Source organism: Thalassophryne amazonica, chromosome 5 (assembly GCF_902500255.1).
Source record: "Thalassophryne amazonica chromosome 5, fThaAma1.1, whole genome shotgun sequence".
NCBI lineage: Eukaryota > Metazoa > Chordata > Actinopteri > Batrachoidiformes > Batrachoididae > Thalassophryne > Thalassophryne amazonica.
The window spans coordinates 89,963,584-89,986,298 of record NC_047107.1 but is presented as its reverse complement, the minus strand read 5'-3'; the positions used below and the strand labels follow the sequence as shown (position 1 = coordinate 89,986,298).

At 41.8% G+C, this 22,715-nt stretch overlaps 1 protein-coding gene across 2 annotated transcripts in view; it reads right to left on the bottom strand.

Annotated features, from left to right (window-relative positions):
- The window catches only part of kremen1 (kringle containing transmembrane protein 1), a 152,624-nt gene that overhangs the window by 9,547 nt on the left and 120,362 nt on the right, over positions 1 to 22,715 (bottom strand). For both annotated transcript variants that reach the window (XM_034170853.1, XM_034170854.1), the window contains exons 5-6: positions 13,839 to 13,992; positions 8,696 to 9,028 (exon numbers count right to left, since the gene is read on the bottom strand). In XM_034170853.1, coding sequence (XP_034026744.1) covers positions 8,696 to 9,028; positions 13,839 to 13,992 — 487 coding nt within the window. The remainder of the gene's footprint in view (positions 1 to 8,695; positions 9,029 to 13,838; positions 13,993 to 22,715) is intronic.

Sequence of the window (22,715 nt, the reverse complement as noted above, 5' to 3'; positions counted from 1 at the left end):
GAGGTAAGTTAGCAGTTACAACTAATATCCTTCAAAAGACACACACTATCAGCAACACACACAGGTCTGTATTTTAAGCTTTATGCAAATAAGCAGCTTCTCACAACAGGTGGAGGATCACTTGTCCGCATGCCACAGCAGTGAGAAGTGAACTGCACAATCCTCATCACAATTCAAGTTTACTGCGTAACAAAATACCAAGTTACTATCAACAATTAGTCAAACAATCACCTTTGATGTGTGCTGACAGCATGTGTCCCTCACCCTTCCTTGCTTCACGGGCTCGATGTGTCAAACTCAGGCGCGGTCCTCAGCGTCTCACAAACGAACATCATAAGGTCGAGTTCCCGGCAGTTCTGCTTGAATCACACATGACTTAAATGCAGAACGCCATCCAATTATCTGCTTCAGCTGAAAGTCTTTAAGGTTGCATGTGAGCACCAGTCACAGGTGCTGCACATGATGTTGATGAGGGTGAAGGATTCTTCAGCCAGCACCTTCTCCACAGACAAATCAGTTGTCATGCCACCTGGAGAGCAAAGAAAAGAAAAGAACACCAAAATATCCAGCCACACCCCCCAACACACAACAAAACCAGTCTAAATCTGTGATAGTGAGCACTTCTCCTTTGCTGAGATAATCCATCCCACCTCACAGGTGTGCCATACCAAGATGCTGATTAGACACCATGATTAGTGCACAGGTGTGCTTTAGACTGCCCACAATAAAAGGCCACTCTGAAAGGTGCAGTTTTATCACACAGCACAATGCCACAGATGTTGCAAGATTTGAGGGAGCGTGCAATTGGCATGCTGACAGCAGGAATGTCAACCAGAGCTGTTGCTCGTGTATTGAATGTTCATTTCTCTACCATAAGCCATCTCCAAAGGCGTTTCAGAGAATTTGGCAGTACATCCAACCAGCCTCACAACCGCAGACCACGTGTAACCACACCAGCCCAGGACCTCCACATCCAGCATGTTCACCTCCAAGATCGTCTGAGACCAGCCACTCGGACAGCTGCTGAAACAATCGGTTTGCATAACCAAAGAATTTCTGCACAAACTGTCAGAAACCGTCTCAGGGAAGCTCATCTGCATGCTCGTTGTCCTCATCGGGGTCTCGACCTGACTCCAGTTCGTCGTCGTAACCGACTTGAGTGAGCAAATGCTCACATTCGCTGGTGTTTGGCACGTTGGAGAGGTGTTCTCTTCACGGATGAATCCCGCTTCACACTGTCCAGGGCAGATGGCAGACAGCGTGTGTGGCGTCGTGTGGGTGAGCGGTTTTCTGATGTCAATGTTGTGGATCGAGTGGCCCATGGTGGTGGTGGGGTTATGGAATGAGCAGGCGTCTGTTATGGATGAAGAACACAGGTGCATTTTGATGACATTTTGAATGCACAGAGATACCGTGACAAGATCCTGAGGCCCATTGTTGTGCCATACATCCAAGAACATCACCTCATGTTGCAGCAGGATAATGCACGGCCCCATGTTGCAAGGATGTGTACACAATTCTTGGAAGCTGAAAATGTCCCAGTTCTTGCATGGCCGGCATACTCACCGGACATGTCACCCATTGAGCATGTTTGGGATGCTCTGGACCGGCGTATACGACAGCGTGTACCAGTTCCTGCCAATATCCAGCAACTTCGCACAGCCATTGAAGAGGAGTGGACCAACATTCCACAGGCCACAATTGACAACCTGATCAACTCTATGCGAAGGAGATGTGTTGCACTGCATGAGGCAAATGGTGGTCACACCAGATACTGACTGGTATCCCCCCCCAATAAAACAAAACTGCACCTTTCAGAGTGGCCTTTTATTGTGGACAGTCTAAGGCACACCTGTGCACTAATCATGGTGTCTAATCAGCATCTTGATATGGCACACCTGTGAGGTGGGATGGATTATCTCAGCAAAGGAGAAGTGCTCACTATCACAGATTTAGACTGGTTTGTGAACAATATTTGAAGGAAATGGTGATATTGTGTATGTGGAAAAAGTTTTAGATCTTTGAGTTCATCTCATACAAAATGGGAGCAAAACCAAAAGTGTTGCGTTTATATTTTTGTTGAGTGTACATTAATAATACTAATAATAATAATAATAATAATAGCAACAACAACAATAATAGTAATAATAACTAATAATGCTACAATACAATCTTAGAGAAAGAGACAAATAGAACCTGATTAAAAACACAACAAAAATATAAAACCAACTAACAATGAACATAAATAAATAAATAAATATAGAAATAAATATCTGTTTCCTGTGAACACCTAGTGACTCTTACACCTCCACTTCATCCCTGTTTTATTTAAGATTAATGACAATTTGTTTCGGTCAAACCATATTTTCAATTTGTTAATTTCTTCAGTGATTTCCTCAGGAACTATCTGCCAAACTAGAAAACTGCTGCAGAATATTACTGGAATTAATTTGAATAAGGAATGTTGTGTTTTTTCTTACTAAATGGATGCTGCACTCACTGCAGTTTATTGTCTGGAATAGTCCCAGATTGCATTTCAGATCTTCTCGAATTCAAACATGCGTGCGGGTGGTGTTGGGGGATAATTTTGGGTTTCAGCTTTTTTTTGTTTTTTTACCACTTTCATCCCTGAATATGTTGATTGCAAGTCACTTTTGTGTGGATTAAAGTTACTAACTGGGACTGTGCGGCTCTCTGCCAAGTAAAGTTAGAATGATAGAGTCCAGTCGGAGTTAATAACTTAATAACCTCGTTTCAAATGTTGTAATACAAACAAACTGCAATTGATCAAAACATTTTTTTTCTCCCAAAATTAGATGGCCTGCGTTGACGTGCAGCAGCCGACTGAGCTCAGCTCAGAGGTATGGAGTGACATTCATGCCAAAATGTCTGAAAGGAAATGCTTTTGACAAAAACTACAGATTTTATTTATTTTTATTTATGTCCAGAGATCAATGATCCAGTGATCAATTTCATATTTATTTACTTTATGATTCAATAAAATGCTGTTGACATAGAAAACCTGTAAAGCCAACTTTTAGTACACAGAAAATTCACAAGAGGTATTGATAAGGGAATGATAAGGAATCGGGTTGATAATAGTATTGATAATGATAAAATCTTATCAATACCCACCCCTACTCACAATACACATATGAGTCTTGAAACTAGGAAAATCTTTCTGCTAAATGCTATGCACATGTGACATCATCTGTCCATCAGAGCTGAAACGCAGGAGGATGTCACGCGCGTTCCGTGACAAATTAGCATGCAGATCCACCTCAGATCTGTTGTGGAGACCCGTAGTGAAAAAACAAGGAAACAACCAAAGGGACATACAATGTTATTGCCAAATAAATCAGATCAAAGGATGCACTCCCCTGAAATGCTGCTAGACATCGCTGCATCGTGGAAAAGAGGCTGGTCCAGTGCGTGGAGGAGCACTGTGCGCAGATCTTGGCGCCAAGGACAAAAGGACCATAAAAGCTGGGCTGTATGCCGGACATGGAAGACAGGACAGCAGATCCAGCAGGGACATCATTCTGAAATTTGGTGAGTGCTGTACACACTCACATTTGTTTCAGTCTCCAACTGCTCTCCCACAGTTGCAGCCCAGTGAGATAGGACCCTAATTACTTTGCATGTGGGTTGGCTGAAAAGTTCTGCCTCCAGCGCGATTATTTCAATAACAAGCAAGATATTGAAGTGAAACTGGTAACTGAATAATCCTTTACTTATTCATTATCGCTACTCCAAATGGTTTTAGGCTGCAATTTCAGGCCTGCGCAGACTTTGGTAAGTTAAAAAATGGCAATGTACATAGATATCCATTCAAAGCAACATGCTGTTATTGAATTTCTCAGTAGGCTGTGCACATGCATTGATGAATGGGTGTTGTCTATGGCAACGCTTGTGTGGATGGCAGTACATTCAAGATGTGGGCAAGAAGACTCCAGCCATGACTGTGCATGACCAGACACCTTATGTTTTTTATTCATGTTTTCCCACTTTTCTCCATTTTTTCCCATGTTTGCACCCTCCATATTTCATAGTCTTGTATCAAAGGCTAAATCTGTTGTAAAGTGCAGCCAACAAACCGGCTAAAAATGGGTTACATCACGGTAAGGAGCCACTAAGGAGCCATTCACTGGGTTCCAGTACTGAAAGACACCATCTACGTATCTTCCACAGCCAGGCGATCCATCCCCTTGGCCTTTTCCAGTTGCTGGGGTTCCCAGCACTAAGGCACGTGTGTACTGGATCATGGTCATGGAAACGCCACATGGCCATAATAATGTTCTCTCATAATGTAACTAAAAACAGCTCCTCTGTGTCTCTGTAAGTTCCCTCTCATTTGACTTAAATCACCCCTCATATACACAAATCTTTAATTGCTTAATTAAAATGTCTGTCAGCTGTATATTATTAATGCAATAGTTTTAAGATTAAAATGTCTTACTAACGTTTTACAAATCATACACCCCATCTTCCCCATGTCCCAAGTCATGTAAATTAAACACAATCATTTCCAAACCTCTTTTGATCCAGCCATGTTCTATTTTTCCATGAATGGTGGTTGGATGCTAAAGAGGCGTGGGATTTTTTTTTCTCTTCTTCTTCACATAATAGCTCACCCTGACTGTGATGTTTCCAGAACTTCCCACATGTTCCACATTAGCAAACATAATACCGTGCTTGAAAGGCAGGCTCGGCTGAAGCGCTGGTCGTCATCTGAGAACGTTTATCACGAAACTACCATTCTGACCGCTCGGCTCACCACAACCAGGAATCGGCTACATTTACTGCTGATGTTGTTTATCTGTCTCTGTCCCTCTGTGTCTCTATGACTGATTCTAGTAGCGCTGCACTTTCCCATCTTTTTGTGAAAAACAAACAAACAAAAAATCCTATTAACTTAGAAGGTGACCTTTCCCTGAGATTCTATTTCATGACTACACGTTGCCACACACAAAGTAACTACAGGAGGTTTGGGCCTGTTTACAGGTCAGACATGTCTGATTTTTACAGTATTGTATTTGTAGTACAATGCAATCAAGTGAGGCAGATGACGCGGGACCTCGCATGGAGACAGAGAGCGCACAGTTAGGAGAGACTGCCTCCCAAAGCCTCAGGTGGAGAGCTAGAATGTCACCTGCACTGAATTATATCAATGGGTCCTTTCCTTGGTTCATGCCTCCTAAAATGTCTCTATTTAATTACGCTAAGCACCGTCTTCTTACTGTTAAACTGTAAAAGGATCAGAGTTACAGGTTTTTAAGGTGCACACGTGTGGTCCTGCGGCATTTTTGGATTGGTTGGGCAACAACTTTAAGTGCCCAGCTCTCCACATGCTCAATGCTGTCATTCCAAGTGATTACCTTCTTCAAGGAGCACCTGCTGGGTCTTAAGTTCTTTGAATGTTTGCACTTCTGTTTTTAGGTTTCCAGTTTCTTTATTGATGATCAACCTGCACCTGTATGCAATTCAAGAGTTAAACAATCTTGCAAATGTTGACTAACCAGTGACCGAAGACAAAAACAGGAAGTCTTTGGTACTAGATCATTTTGGAGAGTCCTAGGGTACCACTAGAAATTTTTGTGTCAAATGACTGATTACTTAGAGAGACTCAGATAAGGTGTACTACTTGGACTATGTCAGTGTCATTTACTACGTAGACATAGTGTCATGTGGTGCATTTCACAGAGCATGACTCTGTACAGAGGTACCTCAGTGGCTACCATTTGGGAGCCATGGCAATTCTATAGAGTGGTGGATTCATCAAACCATATCACCTGCATATGCTCCAGTTTTACACATAAATAGAACAGAACTGATAGACAGCACTCATGTCAACGTCTCTGTTTCCATGAGCTCTGCAACAGTAGGTTTCAGTTGTAGCACTACATACACAACAAATAGGCAACAGGTCTATTGTGGATGGATGTTGTAGCTGAAACGCAACTAAATGGTCCATCAGATCATCAGTAGTCACATCGTCATTCTTTGTCGTCGTGAATGCTAACACAACAGAGCACTTACCCATTGTAGATGTAAAACAAACAAACAAAAATTCCCCATAACAACTAGCTAGGCACAACATAGGCTCAAACTGGTGGTCGAATAGCTGCTTCTTTATTTGAGCAACATCTTCAGCCTCTTATCCGGGGTTGGGTCGCAGGGGCAACAGCTTCAGCAGGGGACCCAAAACTTCCCTTTCCTGGCCCACATTAACCACCTCGGACTGTGGGATTCCGAGGCGTTCCCAGGTCAGTGTGGAAATAAAATTTCTTCACCTAGTCCTGGGTCTTCCCTAGGGTCTCCGCCCAGCTGGATGTGCCTGGAACCCCTTCCTAGGGAGGTGACCAGGGGCATCCTTACCAGATGCCCGAACCACCTCAGCTGGCTCTATTCAAACTGAAGGAGCAGCGGCTCTACTCTGAGCTCCTCACTGATGACCAAGCTTCTCACGCTATGTCTAAAGGAGACACCAGCCACCCTCCTGAAGAAACCCATTTCGGCCGCTTGTACCCACGATCTACCTGAACTTGAACTGAGTGCCACTATAAGGACAGAAAAATATATTCTATTTATTATGCAACTGTAGAAATATGCATGTATCCTTATGTATTCTTTTCAAGCTTTTTTTTTCTTGTCCTTGTCCTCTAAATTGAATGCGAGAAAGCCCCTTGCTGCAATACCTGCACAACTCTCCAGGGCAGCATCTCCCCCAAGACACTAAAACCATATGAGCAGTACAAGGCAATATAAAAAGAAGAAAATGCACTGCTGGGAGAACAGCAAAACCAAAATGTTGGAAATTTTTTTAACTAACTGTGACATTCCTCATACTGATGTTACCATGTGCCTATGTCGCAACATATGAATCAGAACCACAAAACCCCGTCACAAAAATTTGAATCATTTCGTGACAGCAAGATAAAAAAAAAAAACATGAGACTGGGCTGACTGTATATAAGTATTTTTTCTGTGATCAACTCTTTAATTTCAAAGTTTTGTGCATTGTTGTAGTGCAGTTTTTTATTGGCATTCATTCTTTTATTATATACAGTTTATTATATACAGGTTTTTTTGTTCAGTGTTTTGATTCCTGGGAAAGGCCTATATAAATAGTATTTATAATAATTATGATTATTAATAACAACAAATGTGTGATTTTTGGGTATATAAGTCACACTGAAGTATAAGTCACTGGACTTCCCAAACTAGAAAAAAAAATTACTTATACCCACAGAATATGGTAAATGTATCCACTTTTGTGGATGTCACTTGTATCACACAGACATTTTTTTTTCCTGTAACTCCCCCTTTTCATGTTTTTTTTTCTTGCACAAATATTTGACTTATTAATGTTTTTGTCTTAGCCTTTATTTTCTTGTTGATCCTTTTTAGTTCTTACATTTGTTTCCTGGTTTCATTCCTCATTCCTTGGCGTTGGGTCTTCTTTATTTTATTTATTATTTATTAGGACTTGGGTTTTGTTCATCTTTGATTTTGGTATTTTGTTTAAATCACTGTAGTTTTTAGGTTCATCTTTTAGTTGGGTCCTGTTCACTTTGCTTTTGTCTTACTGCACGCTCTTGTCTGGTGTTCGGGGTTTGGTATGGGTGTGTCTTGTCCCTTCTGTTTGCCACGCCCCCTTCCTGGTTCTTACCTCACACCTGTGTCTTGTTTCCTAATCACCACCTGTTCTATTTAAGCCCTTTGTGTTTGCCTTTTCACTGCCAATTTGTTGAATTTCCATTTGTGTTCCAGCCTTTTTCCACAGTCCTCTTTTGCCTTGTTCTGCTGCCTGCCTGTATTTTGACCCTACCTTGTTTTTGTCCTTGATTTTGTCTCTGCCACTGAACTCCACCACCCCCATGTATTTTTGACCTCTGCTTGCTTCTTGGACCACGCCTCAGCCTTTCGACTGTCTGTACTGAATCTCTGCTTGTCTTCGACATTAAACCTTTTTTCTTACTCAATCCGCATGTGAGAGCGCATGAATGTTTTGACACATCACACAGTTAAAAAAAAAGATCTATAATAAATATATAGATTTTGACACTGAATTTTGGGAACCAACTAAAGTGTGACACCTATCATACTGTATCGGCAGCCCTCATGGCAGATTCCAGATTACTATTAATGCATTTTCCAAAGGTTTGTTGTTGACAGTCTCAAAATACTGTTAAATAAACAACTCTAACTTTCTGTGACCTATACTTCCTCAATGTACCGCATATCTTGCCTACTGCACCATAACTGCTATCAACAGATACAATCATTCTTCTCACAATATTTTTCATGTTAGTAGAAATGCTAGTGTGATGTGGGATTTAGTCAGGGACACACTGGAAAATCATACACAGCTGTCACTGCTCGATAACGAAGCAACTTCCTAGACCAACTAGTATTTAAATATTCACTGCCACCCGGGGCTGTGATTGACAAGCACATGAAAAGAGCAAAGAGTCTGCTAATGGTGTCTCTCTGCCTCACCAAACATTTGCCTACTAACCCAGGTCTGAGATGCAAAACTCACAACCTTCACTCAATCAAAACACACCTGATCATGCAAATGTGGCTCTTGCTGGAGTTGTGGGGGCCACTGTAGTTCAAACAGTTTACTACAGGTGAAAAGTCAAACACAAAGATTATAACCTGCTAACAGAAAAAAAAACTCACATCTTACCGTGGTAAAGCAAAGCAAATCCGTGAGCCTGGTTGGTGCGGTCTGAGTAGAAGTAAAGTATGACAAAGTCGCCTGTGATGTTGACGAGCTCCCGTGGCGGGCTGCGCCAGTCGAAGCGTGCCACTACCTGGTTGGTGTAGCCATCGAGTAGCTCCACCATGTCTGTCTGGTCGGAGATGTCAAAGAAGGTGAAATTGAAGAGGATGGCAGAGGATCCGGGTACCTGGATAGTCCAGTAACACACACGGCTAGGCCCGTACTTGTCTGGGTAGTCAGGGGAATAGATGACTCCTGATGGAGATGTGTAGTTCCCACCACAAGTCCCTACTCGGGCTGACGGAAGGAGCACAGCAGAGTGGATTCACTATTAGAGACATGTACTGTCAAATGTTAGGAACTATTGAGACTGTTGTGACGGTTTGGTCTTTGAACAAGCAACTATACCATATTCACCATCTACTTGCCCATCAACTAGTCTCCAAAATTACTTTGGGTTTTATAAGCATGTGGCTTTTAACTGATATGATGTTATGTGACTTCTGGATGAAGAAATGTTTCATACATCTTTAAAATTCCACTAGGGAATATCAAATTATAAAGTTGTGCAGTAGCGTTTAGACCAACTTGGCATTATTAAAGAACATACTGTAAAATATGAAGTTTTGTTAATGTTACTTCAAAATAACTTTCATGGAATTATTTACTCTTTGACATTTTGACCAGAACCTTGAATTGTGAAGAATGTGTTCGCTTACTTTTTGAAGGTCTGGTCTGCAAACCTCAGTGTTTACTTGAGTTTAGCCGCTATATCTGCTTTACTAGAGCAACATGTTTTTGAGAGCATTATCAAATATGATTAAATTTGTAGGAAAAGATTCTAAATTCACCCATGCACAGTGACTTATAAGATATGTCAGCAAAATGCATGTACTATTTTCTTCAGTAGAGTCAATGATGACTCTTTTCTACTTTGCCGGTATTAATGTTATTTCTCATACTATTTAACATCCCCTACTAACATGGAGTGTCACATGTCCAACATGTCAGCAGCCACTTTATTAGGTACACCTGTTCAATTGTTTGTTAAGACTAATAGCTAATCAGCCAATCACATACATGGGTTATTATAACATGGGAGCAACTCAATGCATTTAGGCATCGAGATGGGATGATGGCAACTTGCTGAGGTTCAAAATGAGCATCAGAATGAGGAAGAAAGGGCTTTAAGTGACTTTGAACATAGCATGGTTGTTGGTGCCAGATGGGCTGGTCTCAGTATTTCAGAAAGTGCTGATATACCGGGATTTTCATGTGCAACCATCTCTAGGGTTTACAGAGAATGGTCCAAAAAAGAGAAGATATCCAGTGAGCGGCAGTTGTGTGGATGAAAATGCCTCAATGATGTCAGAGGACAGAGGAGAATGGGCAGACTGGGTTAATAGGTGAGTGCATGATGCCACCATGTCAATATGGACCAACATTTCTGAGGAACGTTTCCAACACCTTGCTGAATCTGCCATGAAGAATTAAGGCAGTTCTGAAGCCAAACGTGGGCCCAACCTCGTGCTAGCAAGGTGTACCTAATAAGTAGCCGCTGAGGGAATGTTTTTTGTGGGGGAATTGGAGAGGCCATGCAACAATAAACCTAGAATCACTGACTGAACATCAGCTCAAACTGATTTGAATCCAGCACTTAGGATTCCTTTTGAAGACTGATTAATTTGTAGTGTTTACCGTCTGCTAGCAATGAAAACACAAAAATGTGAACTTGCTTAAGTAGTGCAACAACACTTTTTTTTTTAAATCATGTGACTCAACCTCCTTGACACATGTCTCAAAGCATTGGTTCAATATAGCAGCTTCATTGAAGTTTCAAAGCTTTGTGAAACACTGTTTTAAGCACATCAGGTGTCTTTTGATGCTCCTTCTTCTTCTTCTTTGTCTTTCGGCTGTTCCCGTTAGGGGTCGCCACAGCAGATCAATCGTTTTCATCTCACCCTGTCCTCTGTATCTTCCTCTGTCACACTAACCACCTGCATGTCCTCTCTCAGCACATCCATGAACCTCCTCTTTGGTCTCCCTCTTCTCCTCCTGCCTGGTGGCTCCATCCTCAGCATCCTTCTCCCTATATACCCTGGGTCCCTCCTCTGCACATGTCCAAACCATCTCAATCTCGCCTCTCTGACTTTGTCTCCAAACCGTCCCACCTGAGCTGTCCCTCTGATATGTTCATTCCTAATCTTGTCCATTCTTGTCACTCCCAAAGAGAATCTCAACATCTTCAGCTCTGCCTCCTCCAGCTCTGCCTCCTGTCTTTTTGTTAGTGCCACTGTCTCTAAACCATACAACATAGCTGGTCTCACTACTGTTTTGTAAACTTTCCCCTTCACTTTTGCTGATATTCTTCGGTCACAAATCACTCCTGCCACCTTTCTCCACCCACTCCACTCTCTTCTTCACCTCTTTACCACACTCTCCATTACTTTGAACAGTTGACCCCAAATATTTAAACTCATCTACTTTCACCACTTCTACTCCTTGTAACTGCACTATTCCACTGGGCTCCCTCTCATTCACACACATGTACTCAGTCTTGCTTCTACTGACTTTCATTCCCCTTCTCTCCAAAGCATATCGCCACTTCTCCAGACTAGACTCAACTTGCTCTCTACTCTCACTACAGATCACAATGTCATCTGCAAACATCATAGTCCATGGGAACTCCTGTCTGATCTCATCTGTCAACCTGTCCATCACCACTGCAAACAAGAAAGGACTCAGAGCTGATCCTTGGTGTAATCCCACCTCCACCTTGAATGAGTCTGTCATTCCGACTGCGCATCTCACCGCTGTCACACTATTCTTGTACATGTCCTGCACTACCCTAACGTACTTCTCTGCCACGCCAGACTTCCTCATACAATGCCACAAGTCTTCTCTTGGCACCCTATCATAAGCTTTTTCTAAGTCCACAAACACACAATGTAACTCTTTCTGTCCTTCTCTGTATTTTTCCAACAGTATTCTCAGAGCAAACATTGCATCTGTAGTGCTCTTTCTCGGCATGAAACCATATTGCTGCTCACAGATCTTCACCTGTTTTCTAAGCCTAGCTTCTACTACTCTTTCCCATAACTTCATGCTGTGGCTGATCAGCTTTATGCCTCTGTACTTACTGCAGCTCTGCACATCACCCTTGTTCTTGAAAATAGGAACCAGCACACTTCGTCTCCACTCCTCAGGCATCCTCTCACTTTCCAAGATTTTATTAAACAATCTGGTTAGAAACTCTACTGCCATCTCTCCTAGACATTTCCATGCCTCCATTGGAATGTCATCTGGACCAACTGCCTTTCCACTCTTCATCCTCTTCATAGCAGCCCTCACTTCATCCTTGCTAATCTCTTTTACTTCCTGATTTACTCTCACCACATCATCCAGCCTTTTCTCTCGCTCATTTTCTTTATTCATCAACTCTTCAAAATATTCCCTCCACCTTCTCAGCACACACTCCTCACTTGTCAGCACATTACCATGTACATCTTTTACAACCCTAACCTGCTGCACATCCTTTCCAGCTCTGTCCCTTTGTCTGGCCAATCGGTACAAGTCCTTTTCTCCCTCCTTACTATTCAACTTCTTGTACAGCTCGCAATATGCCTTTTCCTTTGCTTTTGCCACTTCTCTTCTCGCCTTACGCCGCATCTCCTTGTACTCCTGTCTACTTTCTTCATCTCTCCGACTATCCCAAAACGTTTTCGCCAACCTCTTTCTCCTTATGCTTTCCTGGACCTCTTCATTCCACCACCAAGTCTCCTTGTCTTCCTTCCACTGTCCAGATGTCATACCCAGTACTGCCCTAGCTGTCTCCCTCACCAAATCTGCAGTTCTTTTCCAGTTGTCCAAAATCGCTTCCCCTCCAACTAGTGCTTCTCTCACCTGCTCGCTAAATTTCACACAACAGTCTTCCTCCTTCAGCTTCCACCATCTGATCCTTTGTTGAGCTCTCACTCTCTTCTTCTTCTTTACCTCTAAAGTCATCCTACAAACAACCATCCTATGCTGTCTAGTGACACTCTCTCCTGCTACCACCTTACAGTCTGTGATTTCTTTTAGCTTGCATCTCCTATAAAGAATGTAGTCCACCTGTGTGCACCTTCCTCCACTCTTATATGTTACCCTGTGCTCCTCCCTTTTCTTAAAGTAGGTATTCACCACAGCCATTTCCATCCTTTTTGCAAAATCAACGACCATCTGTCCTTCCCCATTCCTATCCTTGATACCATATCTACCCATTACTTCCTCATCACCTCTGTTCCCTTCACCAACATGCCCATTGAAGTCTGCTCCTATCACCACTCTTTCATGCTTGGGCACACTCTCCACCACCTCATCTAACACACTCCAGAAATCTTCTTTCTCCTTCATCTCACAACCTACCTGTGGGGCATATGCACTGATGATATTCATCATCACCCCTTCAATTTCCAACTTCACACTCATCACCCTGTCAGACACTCGCTTAACCTCCAACACACTTTTAACATACTCTTCCTTTAAAATGACCCCAACACCATTTCTCTTCCTGTCCTCACCATGGTACAACAACTTGTACCCACCGCCGATGCTCCTGCTCTTACTTCCCTTCCACTTGGTCTCTTGCACACACAATATGTCTACCTTTCTCCTCTCCATCATATCAGCCAGCTCTCTCCCTTTACCAGTCATACTACCAACATTCAAAGTCCCCAATCTCATTTCCACCCTTCTAGTTTTCTTCTTCTCCCGCTGTTCGTGGCAACGTTTTCCTCCTTTTCTTCGTCGTCTTCGCCCAGCAGTAGCCCAATTTCCACCGGCACCCTGTTGGGCAATAGCACCGGTGGCGGACGTTGTTAACCCGGGCCGCGACCGATCCGGTATGGGAATTCGATTCTGAGTCTGCATAGTTGGGTTGGCTTGTTTTACGCCGGATGCCCTTCCTGACGCAACCCTCCTCATTTATCCGGGCTTGGGACCGGCACTCAGAATGTACTGGCTGCACACCCCATGTATGTGGCTGAGTTGTCTTTTGATGCTCCTCTGCTTCCCAAAAATAACCAGAAATCACAGTATGGATGTGAAAACATGAAATCCTCCTACTCACTGTCAAAGATGATGACCCAGCCGTCCCCGCCACAGGGCTGGGTATGGTCGCCAAAGCAAATGTGATTGCACTCCGTGATAGGCGCCTCAGTGTGCTCGTGCAAGTCCACTTCGTTGCCACAGAAACAGGCATAACCCGACTCCATTCCGGCAAGCTGGAGGGGCCAAAACAGGTTATGCAAATCAATGCAACAGCTTTAGTAAAAATAAACACAATGCAACACTTCTAACAATGCTTTTCATCTTAAATCCATATAGCAAAACAAAATACACCAGGAATCACTCTGCATCTCTCAAACTATCTGAAGGAACTCAATGGTTGTAATAGTATCTATCTTTTCCCACAGTCTTTGATTACAGTAGACGCCTTTATTCAACTGAAAGCATTTATCCAGCTTATATCTTCAGATTTGTCATTTGAGCTGTAAATGAAACTGTAAATATCCAAATGCTGCTTGCTGTAACTTAAGACAGAATAACCCAAACCTCTTAGACTCATATGTGATTAGAACCCTTTCAAATTGCACGCATTGTGTTGAGAAAACAGAAATAACACTTAAACAGTGCTCAAATCTGTTCGCAAGCTGCTCCTGAAAGCGTTGGAGCAGGAATGTAAAATCTCCATATTGCCTCACGTCTCAACCTCATGACCACTGTCTACTTGCACTCAAAAGAGTTATTGTACATCACCCAAAAAGACGCCATTGTCCAATTTTCTACTCATAAGTGAAATGACACAATGGAAGGTACTGTAGGGTGACCATATTTTGATCACCGAAAACCAGGACACTTGGACCGGCAATGAGATACTCAAATGATACTCAAAGATGCTGAAAAACAATGAAATCCAGGACATATCTAAACAAGAAAACCTAGGACGGCCAAAACAGGACATGTCCTGGAAAAACAGGATGATAGGTCACCCTAAGGTACTGGTTAATTCCTGCTATGGCTTTTCTCATGGACATTATGGTGTCACTGTTCTCTTGAATGAACAAATCCCAAAGACTGAATCTTTCATGTGAACAATAAGATCTGAATCTTCTGTAGCTGAGAGGCAAAAAACGGTGAACAGTGTGAACAGATACCCTGAGAGCCAAAGAGCAAGTGAGCCTGAGAGACAGAGTCAGTGACTGACTGCCATCAGGGAGACAACCAGTGCAGAAAAGGAGCGAGCCACGTTTAGCGTTAAGAGAGTGGAGGAAAGACTGAAAAAGGCTTGAATTACTTGTTTACTGCTGCCCTTCCTGCTCAGGCTGGAAAATCCCAAATGTGTAAAACCATATTCCCCTGTGTTGGGACAGAATGCTTTGGCTACTATTAGGGTTGGGTTTTAGGTCGTTTAAAACCTATTTTTGTCAGGATGCTGGCAAGAACCTGCCTACAACCAATTTTAGCCAATTTAATGCATCAAAAACTGGAAAAAAAGCCCTTGATGGAAGCCTATGAGGAACTGGAGTAAATATATTGAAATGTCATATACTCACTGTGTACCCTTTATCTGATGTACAAGCTGTGCATCGAAACCTGTTATTTGACAATTGTAGACTGGTTTACAGGCTATTTATGAAGTGGTGAAAACCTAGACAATATCGCATGGTGGTACAGTATGGAGAATTTGGGATATAGGGAAGGGGCACATTGGCACAGTATTAATAACATGCAAATTGATTGATAACATTAGCTTTAGCATGTTTTAGTAAACCTTTTCGATACACAGTCAATTTTACAGAGTAAAATATGCTATGCCAGGACTACATTTGATTCCAGTCCAAATAGAGTTAAATACACTCTATCACAGTGCTAAATCAATTCTATCACAGAGTGAAGTTAACACTATCATGCTGAGAATGACTCTTACTGGAGTTGAAAAACGTGATATGACAAGACGGTAAAGCTGATTTCATTCTATAATAGAGTTTATTTAACTCTATTTGGACTGGGACCAAATGTTATCCTGGCAGAGTATATTTTACTCTGCAAAATTTACTGGTAGAAGTAATGCAACTGCATCATAATTGCTAACATTCCAATCTGATTTGCTACCAGTACGATTTCTAAGAAATCACCAGTCAAAAACTGTAACCCTAAGTGATGATAACTGCTCTACTGGGACAAAGTCACTGTCAAGTCACTCTCAAGTCATCAATCAGCAAGCCCCAAGTCAAGTCTCAAGTCAGCTTGCAAACACAATTGATGGTCATTATGACTTGGGACTTGCTAATGATTCATGACTTGAGAGTGACTTGATGGTGACTCTGTCCCACCTCTGACTCTATATACTCAAGGTTTATGGCAGCAGATGTGCCCGCTCTGTCATGATTCTGCCCGTTCTGGGCTCTTGTTATGGTTTTGTCTTATGTCTGTCTCTATGCCCTCTCTCTTTGACCCTCGGTCTTTGATTTTCTGTTTGTTATATTGAAGTCACTGATTTTGTTTTCTGTTCATCATTTATTTTCTATTTATCTTACTTTAGCCATGTGTCTAGTTCCATTCTAGTTTCTATCAAGCCTTAGTTTTTCTCCACTGTGTATTCACGAGTTGTATCATCTATTATTCTTTTGCCACATGTGAGTTCCACTCTAGTTTTTGTCTTAGCCTTTATTTTCTTGATCACTTTTCAGTTCTTACATTTGTTTCCCGGTTTCATTCCTCATTCCTTGGTGTTGGGTCTTCTTTATTTTATTTCTTATTTATTAGGACTTGTTCTTGTTCATCTTTGGTTTTGGTATTTTCTTTAAATCACTGTAGATTTAGGTTCATCATTTAGTTGGGTCCTGTTCACTTTGCCTTTGACTTACTGCACACTGTTGTCTGGTGTTCAGTGTTTGGTATGGGCGTATCTTGTCCCTTCTGTTTGCCACGCCCCCTTCCTGATTGCTCCCTCACACCTGTGTCTCGTTTCCTAATCACCACCTGTTCTGTTTAAGCCCTTTGTGTTTGCCTTTTCACTGCCAGTTTGTTGAATTTCCATTTGTGTTCCAGCCTTTATCCACAGTCCTGGTTTGCCTTGTTCTGCTGCCTGCCTGTATTTTGACCCTGCCTTGTTTTTGTCCTTGATTTTGTCTCTGCCACTGAACTCCACCATCACCCCATGTATTTTTGACCTCTGCTTGCTTCTTGAACCACACCTCAGCCTCTCGACTGTCTGTACCAAATCTCTGCTTGTCTTCTACAACCCCTGGCAAAAATTATGGAATCACCGGCCTCAGAGGATGTTCATTCAGTTGTTTAATTTTGTAGAAAAAAAAGCAGATCACAGACATGTCACAAAACTAAAGTCATTTCAAATGGCAACTTTCTGGCTTTAAGAAACACTATAAGAAATCAAGAAAAAAAGATTGTGGCAGTCAGTAAAAAAAATGTAAAAAAATATGGAAGTAGTAAAAAAATATGGAATCACTCAATTCTGAGGAAAAAAATATGGAATCACCCTGTAAATTTTCATCCCCCAAATTAACACCTGCATCAAATCAGATCTGCTCATTGACACTGACCCTATGCCATGACATTGACCCTATGTGTCTTTTTGCAAGGAATGTTTTTGCAGTTTTTGCTCTATGGCAAGATGCATTATCATCTTGAAAAATGATATCATCCCCAAACATCCTTTCAATTGTCCAAAATATCAACATAAACTTGTGCATTTATTGATGATGTAATGACAGCCATCTCCCCAGTGCCTTTACCTGACATGCAGCCTCATATCATCAATGACTGTGGAAATTTACATGTTCTCTTCAGGCAGTCATCTTTATAAATCTCATTGGAAAGGCACCAAACAAAAGTTCCAACATCATCACCTTGCCCAATGCAGATTCGAGATTCATCACTGAATATGACTTTCATCCAGTCATCCACAGTCCACAATTGCTTTTCCTTAGCCCATTGTAACCTTGTTTTTTTCTGTTTAGGTGTTAATGATGCCTTTCGTTTAGCTTTTCTGTATGTAAATCCCATTTCCTTTAGGCGGTTTCTTACAGTTCGGTCACAGACGTTGACTCCAGTTTCCTCCCATTCGTTCCTCATTTGTTTTGTTGTACATTTTTTGATTTTTGAGACATATTGCTTTAAGTTTTCTGTCTTGACACTTTGTCTTCCTTGGTCTACCAGTATGTTTGCCTTTAACAACCTTCCCATGTTGTTTGCATTTGGTCCAGAGTTTAGACACAGCTGACTGTGAACAACCAACATCTTTTGCAACATTGCATGATGATTTACTCTCTTTTAAGAGTTTGATAATCCTCTCCTTTGTTTCAATTGACATCTCTCGTGTTGGAGCCATGATTCATGTCAGTCCACTTGGTGCAACAGCTCTCCAAGGTGTGTTCACTCCTTTTTAGATGCAGACTAACGAGCAGATCTGATATGATGCAGGTGTTATTTTTGGGGATGAAAATTTACAGGGTGACTCCATAATTTTTTCCTCAGAATCGAGTGATTCCATATTTTTTTCCTCTGCTTGGTCTAAAAAAGTAACTGTTACTGACTGCCACAATCTTTTTTTTTTGATTTCTTATAGTGTTTCTTAAAGCCAGAAAGTTGCCATTTGAAATGACTTTAGTTTTGTGTCATGTCTGTGATCTGCTTTTTTTCTACAAAATTAAACAACTGAATGAACATCCTCCGAGGCCGGTGATTCCATAATTTTTGCCAGGGGTTGTACATTAAACCGTTCTTCTTACTCAATCAGCTTGTTTGCATTTGTGTCCTACCTTGTTTGAGCCACGTCTCCGCTAAACTTGACACGCTCTGCATAACCAAGTGAAACAGATTTTTGTTGTCAAATTGTTCCGTGTTTATATAACTCCTCTTTTGAAGCCTGTGCCAGAATCAGATACCAGTTTTGTTTTTCACACCTCTTGAAGCAGCCTCCATGGCTTATACACAAGACTTTCCACAATTATATCTTGTCACACTATGTTTTTGCCACATACTGGGAAGTATGGAGTTCCCATATATCTCATGCATATGATACTGTGTAGTTGTATATTACCATGCTTATCAGAATATCTGAGCTCCTTTTAAACACATTAGGGACATAGACTAAGGTAGGCAGATGATGTCAATCTGCCGCCACATCCTGTAACATCTGCCAAAATGAAGGGGGTGGGGGTGGGGGGAAGAAGTTGTCAGCGTGTGTCAAAGCAGACGAAGCTGAAGAGCATCTGCTAAGACAGAAAAAGACCACCTGGCAATGTTTAAAGCTGGGACAAAGGCATGCCAGACTTTGAGATGAGGAAACGCACTAAAGAGGGGGTGCCCACCGGGCTAATAACCATTTATTTCCGGCTGTCAGCCTTGATTACTGTAACGATTTGTCATCCAATGGTTCTTGTGAAACATTCACTTTCATGGCTTAATGAAGTGAGTATTGCAAGGGCACTGGGCATCATGGTAATCTGTCCATAACCGCTGATGACTGACATAATTGCTGCTTATTATAAGAGAAAGCTTCCATCAATTTTAAAATGGATGGAATGTCTTCACTGTGCAGGAAGCATTTTCATCTAATCAATACACGCAACTAAACCTCTGGCACTGGTTTAGATTTGAAAGGTTTCAGGGTTTAATGGCCTTTTTTATGGCTCTTTACCAGCCTGGTGACAGTTCTGGCTGGGACAACAAATGACAGCTATTTTCATAATCAAATAATTAGTTCATTTTTATTGCCATTGTTCTTTCTGATCAATCGGTTGGTAAGAACTACGGCAATAAAAATTGACTAATTAATTGACTGTATAGCCAAAATTCAGTTGATTGGACATGATTTTTAAAGGCACACATCTGTCTACATATAAGGTCCCTCAGTTGACAGTGCGTGTCAGAGCACAAACCAAGCATGAAGTCAAAGGAATTATCTGTAGACGTCTGAGACACGATTGTCTCGAGGCACAAATCTGGGGAAGAGTAAGGAAACATTTCTGTGTTTGAAGCTCCAAATGAGCACAGTGGCCTCCATCATCTGTAAATAGAAGTTCAGATCCACCAGGACTCGTCCTAGAGCTGCCCGCCTGTCTAAGGGCTCAGTCCCACTGGCGTTTAGGAGGATTTGCGTATGGACTGCGCACAAAATTGGCTCATATTCGCTTAACATCCGCAATATGCGTGAAACATGCTTGTATGAGTCGGCCGACACCCGCACACGTCCACAATTATCTGCAGAGGCACGTTTATCCGTTACCAGGATTTTAGAGCTGCACAAAATTTTGGCTGCGGATGACATCCGCCTTACATACTCCATACATACTCAATACATACACAATACATACTCAATCTATGCGCTGTATATTCGCCATCATTTGCTGATATCCGCAACTGACAGGGATTTGTGGCTTGGCAGTGGACTGGGACAGTGTGTAAAACAGACATTTTGCGTGTCCATCATGTCCACATCACAAACTAAAATAAGTTGTAGCGGCTGCATACAGATTGGCCACGAATAAAGTGTTTTTATTACGTCTGCTTTGCATCTGATTTGCAGCGGATGCAAAGCAGATGCGCTGTGTTCACAGCTGGACGCCGTTCTTTGTTCTACCGGCTGCCATGCGCTCTGCGCTGGATGCTGCCTATATAAAATAATTATTTTGTGGCGGATTAATCATTTTATTCTGCAAATTGGCTGTTGAAAACGGCTCTAATCACCTTCTGAAACACAGAGGAAGCTGCAGCTGGGCCGTTGCGCGCACGCAAATGGCTAACAAGCTGCAGAAAGCATTTTGAGCCGTCTAAAAAGGTAATTATTTGACTTGTTTACATTGTCAAGGCTTGATAAAACAGTTGCGTGTTTTTTGCTTCTTGTGTGCAGCTGTTACAATATTTATTCCTATGTTTATAACAGATTTACCTTCTTGTTATAATTGTTCAGACAAGCTGTGCTCTGATGTGATCCGCTGACATCACCACTCGCCCTGTTCACTGTTTCTGTACTCCAATCAACTTGTCCAAGTCCAGCAAATGCTCCCGAGGCTGTATTGTTGGTGTGAATAGTGATGCCTAAAGGAGCGAGTGCGCTTCTTTTATGACCGCAATGCAGATGCCATCCACGTGCAAACACGTACGTGATGCATTCATAATACACCTGTAGTACTGCCGTGATAATCGCAATGCGTCGGATCCGTTTTCTCACTACATGCGTTATACAACCGTGATTGTTCATCATATATTCGCTATGCATTATTAATATATCCATAATTCATACTGGGACATTTGTCAATTTTAGCCATTTTTGTTGCTGACGACAACGAATGCCAGTAATTTGTGAACTCAATTCATATGCAATTAATCCTCTCCCCAGTGGGACAGGGCCCTAAACTGAGTGATTGGGGAGAAAGGTGTTAGTCAGGGAGGTGACAAAGAATCTGATGGTCATTCTGTCAAAGCTCCAGCATTCCTCTTTGGAGAGAGGAGAACCATCCAGAAGGACAACCATCTCTGCAGCAATCCAGCAATCAGGCCTATATGGTAGAGTGGCCAGATGGAAGCCACTCCTTAGTAAAAGGCACATGGCAGCCAGTGGTGGGCACAGCGAACCAAAAAGTTAGCTTTGATAACTGGTAATCAGCTAACTGAAAAGTTATCTTTTTAAACACTAAACCAATAAACTGCCTAAAAACTTACTGGAAGCTACAGATAACCAATAACTTTAAATTTTGCCTTCCATACGCTTTCAGCTACTAAGAAGCCAATTTTGAGTTTAAACACTGCCAAAGCTTCTAATAGAACCAACGGTGATTACAAACCCAAACAGCCAATGAGCCAGTCCTTGTTTTTCTGCACTCTGCCCCCTGCTGCAGGAAAACATCATTTACCCTGACAGGATACAGTGGTCCTCAGTGAGGCAGAGGTCTTGAAATGGAAAGCAGGTTTGAATGATGGCTTTGCTTTAAAAATAAAATTATTCCGGATAGAATAACTACATTAATGTAAACTCTTAAAATGTACAAAGTGATATATAACACATATCTGTTAATTTTAAAATAATGCACTAATTCTGAAGATCTGAACATTAACACACAGATCCCCAAAGGGGATTATGGGTAACTGAGCCTCCGCTCATACTGATTGGTTGATTCATTCATTCTATGTAAAAACAAACACAAGTGAATCAGTGTAACGTGTTGGTGTTTACAAATAAATGTGTTTTTGTAAAATATGTAATTTTTTTCATTTGTATAAAAAAAAGAAAGAAATTTTCAAGATCCCGCTAGACAGCGCCTAAGCACATGCGTGATGACATCACAACTCTATCTGGTCCGGGAGACAAGGTTTCTTTCAATAACAAGAACTGTCAAAAAACTTTTTCGTGTGTGGTTGGAGCTGTGTGGAGATAGGAATCACCTTTTGAATGCTTGAATAACGATGTCAGTCACACAAAGACATCAAATAATAGTGAAAACATGTTCGGTGTGGTGTTATAACAGATCATTCAGTCGTTCTGTGAGGCATCATAACATCAACTCTGGTTCACATGGCAAGATAATTAACTCAATATCGGACCCGAGCTTCCCCTTCCGACAATCTTAAGGACGCCCCGACAATCATGATGACGCTAAATATAATGTTATCGGATATTCCTGCCGTGTGTGGTTTGTAAGAACGCTCTGATCTGCTCAGAAGGACGTGAGGAGCTAAATGTGACATGCAGCCAATCAGAAAGCAAGGTGTCTGACCTGGGAATGTTCATGTGTGAAATCTGTTTGTGTGTGTTGTTTTTACCGTGTGGCTGACACCACACACTGTACAACTAAACCTGTCAAATCTATGATTTATTTTTATCTCCACGTGTGGGGTCTCTCAGGTTTTGGAAACCTACAGATAATTTTAAAATCCTGCGGTTGACAACACTGTGATATAACCGGTCACCAGTAGATGCAGT